This window comes from Staurois parvus, unplaced genomic scaffold, assembly GCF_062004578.1.
Source record: "Staurois parvus isolate SC_StPar_1 unplaced genomic scaffold, SC_StPar_1.0 ptg000415l, whole genome shotgun sequence".
In the NCBI taxonomy this organism is placed as follows: domain Eukaryota; kingdom Metazoa; phylum Chordata; class Amphibia; order Anura; family Ranidae; genus Staurois; species Staurois parvus.
In genome coordinates, this window is record NW_028318211.1 from 5,438,328 (window position 1) to 5,441,676 (window position 3,349).

Below are 3,349 nucleotides of genomic sequence, written 5' to 3' on the forward strand. Positions count from 1 at the left end.
CTGCTTAAAAAATATGCAATGTTTGGGGGTTCTAAGTCATTTTCTAGTAATAAATGCTGATTTTTACATGCATGTGAGAAGTATCAGAATTGGCCCAGTATTGTTAACTACCTTTGTAATTACAGATCATCACCTTTGTTCACTGTCCAGTTTTATGCCATTCTGCAATCAAGCTATCAAGGATTACATGCCAGCTCCAACTCAATCCCAAACTCACTGTTCTTTGATTTACAATCCAATGAAAATATAAAAAGATATTCTCATCAACTGGAAGGCACATGTTTAGACATTTTAGCGTTTTATATTGCAGATGTTCATAAACCATCACGTTGCATAATGACAGTTATTCTTTGGATGTATCAATACCGTCAAGTAAGTTATGTAAAACAAAATGGTACTCCTATGTGTAATAATATCTTTGTCATCAGTTTTCTTTATTGTATTCACAGGATATAAAAGCCAGGACTGCATCAGAAATGTTCAACATGAGAAGAGAAGGAGATGGTAATGAGACAACTGAAAGTCAAGTATTGCCCATGTTCGTTATTGTTTCCCTTTCAACTCTGGGCATCAGCACTGTGACAGGGTTTTTTACCAATTCTTTTATCATTGTGGCTCATGGAATGGACAGGCTTAAAGGTAGGAATATTAACCCAAGAGAACTGATCCTATTCACTCTAGGTCTGTTTAACACCGCCTTTCAGTGTACCATGGTGGCCAATGACTCCCTTCTCTTTCTTTGGAGTGATGTGTATTTCTTGGACAATGTTTATACCAGCTTCTCCATCCTTCTGCTCTTCACAATCTTCTCCAGCTTCTGGTTTATGTTTTGCCTCTGTGGCTTCTATTATTTGATGCTTGTTACATACAACCAAACGTTCTTCATACGTCTGAAGCAAAGCATCTCCTATGTGGTCCCCTGGATTCTGTTCATCTCTGTATTCATATCACTTATTATCAGCATCCCAGTTGCTTGGAACATTAAGAAAGAGGAATACTCTGTTCAGAGAGATGGTGATCTTAGTGACAACTCAACTGTACAATATGGAACTCCTCACATGAGTCTTCAATACCTGCTGGTTGCCAGTGTTATTGGCTGCTGTGTTCCTCTCATTTTGGTTGCCATCGCAAACTTTTTTATCTTAAAATGTCTTTATTTACACGTGAAACAGCTCAAGAAAAGTGCAACAGCATTGGGTGTACAAAGTATGGAAGCAAGTTTCTCTGCAGCCTGCACTGTTACCTCCCTTCTTATTCTTTATATCAGTTTCTATGTCTCAGAAACTTTACTGATATTGGACATCTTCAAAGTGGACAGTCCTTGGATTTCAGGGTGTTTAATGTCTGTTTACAGCTATGCTCCCATACAATCACTTATTCTCATCCTGGGCAGTCCAAATCTCAGAGAACTGATTCGTCAGTGGTTATGTTCTATACATTTTACTATCATGCCTTCAGGTTTCAGAACAGATTCACGATTTCTGTTTTGACCATGTAATTGTCTATGAATAACTGTGATAAAAAAAAGTCTTAATTTCTGTATACTTAGCTCAATTTTTGCATTGTATAAGTAGTCTAGTCCCACATAGCACACTAATGTAGTTGACATGTAGGATAAGGTTTCATCGTTCCCACAGTAAAAAATTGTTTTCTTATCCCAAGACACAATGGGGGGGATTTACTAAAACTGGAGAATGCAAAACCTGGTGCAGCTGTGCATGGTAGCCAGTACATAAACAGTTAATGTAATGATGTGTGTTTTGCATATTTCCAAGTGTATGTCATAAAAGCTGTACATAACTACTGAGGCAGTGTACAATTTGCTTTTCAATTACTATGCTGTAATGGGGCTTATTTACTAAAATTGGAGAGTGCATAATCTGGTGCAGCGGTGCATGGTAGCCAATCAGCTTCTAAATTCAGCTTGTTCGGTTAAGCTTTGACAATAAAACCTGGAAGCTGATTGGTTTCTATGCAGAGCTGCTCCAGATTTTACATTCTCTAGTTTTAGTAAATCAACCCCAATTTGTTAATTTTGGTCAATAATACTGTTTATTACAACACATTTCATTTTTAATTACTGCGTCAAATGTGAAAACTTTTATCAAAGGCCACTATTGACATAATGTAAAATACATATATAATGAAATATGGTCACTGTCAATGCTGGACTCCTGAAAATGCTAATAATTTGATTCTGTCTTGCTTCAGTACTTGTAAAGTGTTTCTGGTTAGTGACTCAGAATAAATTGACACAAAAGCATCAGAGCAGCATCCAGGCAACTAGCATGTTTAAAGGGTAAGTAAAAATGAAAGACAAACCTGAACTTATATATTACATAAAGTCTCACTTTGCAGTTTAATCAACTACTTGCCAACTGTGCTATAGCCGAATGATGGCTACAGCATGGTTGTCCAGTTCTGGGAGGGCATCATATGACGTCCTCCCAGAACAAGCCCTCCTGCACGCCCCCGGGGGCGCACACTTGGCGATCTCCGTGATTGCTGTGTCCTACGGATCAGCTGTGTCCAGTTGCCGGTTATCGGCTGCACTTGCCTCACGCTGTCACAGAGTGAAGAAAGTACTGCCGATAACCGGCAATTGTCAGAGGACAGATCGGCAGCGATCATCAGGGCACTGATGATCAGTGCCCAGCAATGCCACCCACCAGTGCCGCCCACCTATGCCCAGCAGTGCCGCCCACAAGTGCCCATCAGTGCCACCCACCTGTGCCCATTAGTGCCCATCGGTGCCACCCACCTGTGCCCATCAGTGCCTAGTAGTGCACCCACCTGTGCCCAGCAGTGCCACCCACCAGTGCCCAGCAGTGCCCCCATCAGTATCCAGCAGTGCCACCAGTCAGTGCCCAGCAGTGCAACCAGTCAGTGCCATCAGTCAGTGCCACCCATCAGTGCTGCCCATCAGTTTCACCTATCAGTGCCCATCAGTGCCGCCTATCAGTGCCCATCATTGTTGCATATCAGAGCAGCATCATCAGTGCCGCCTCATCAGTGGCAGCTCATCAGTGCCGCTTATTAGTACTGTCTGTCAGTGCCCATCACTGCTGCCTATTCATGCCACCTCATCAGTGCCCCTATCAGTGCCGCCTCACAGTGCCGCCTATCAGTGCTGCCTATTAGTGCAGCCTCATCAACACACATCAGTGAAGGAGAAAAATTACCTGTTTGCAAAATTTTATAATAGAAACAAAGAAAAACTGTTTTTTCAAATTTTTTGCTCTTTTTTTGTTTATAGCGCAAAAAATAAAACACCCAGCAGCAAGGAAATACCACTAAAATAAAGCTCTATTTGTGTGAAAAAATGATAAAAATGTCATATGGGTACAAT

The 3,349-nt window shown here is 41.2% G+C and overlaps 1 protein-coding gene across 1 annotated transcript; it reads left to right on the forward strand.

Moving 5' to 3' along the window:
* Positions 1–336: 336 nt before the first annotated feature.
* On the forward strand, positions 337–1,490 carry LOC149454908 (taste receptor type 2 member 40-like). The gene is made up of 2 exons (XM_089687000.1): positions 337–372; positions 450–1,490. The coding sequence occupies exons 1-2, from the start codon at positions 337–339 to the stop codon at positions 1,488–1,490; spliced, it is 1,077 nt and encodes a 358-aa protein (XP_089543126.1).
* Positions 1,491–3,349: the final 1,859 nt, after the last annotated feature.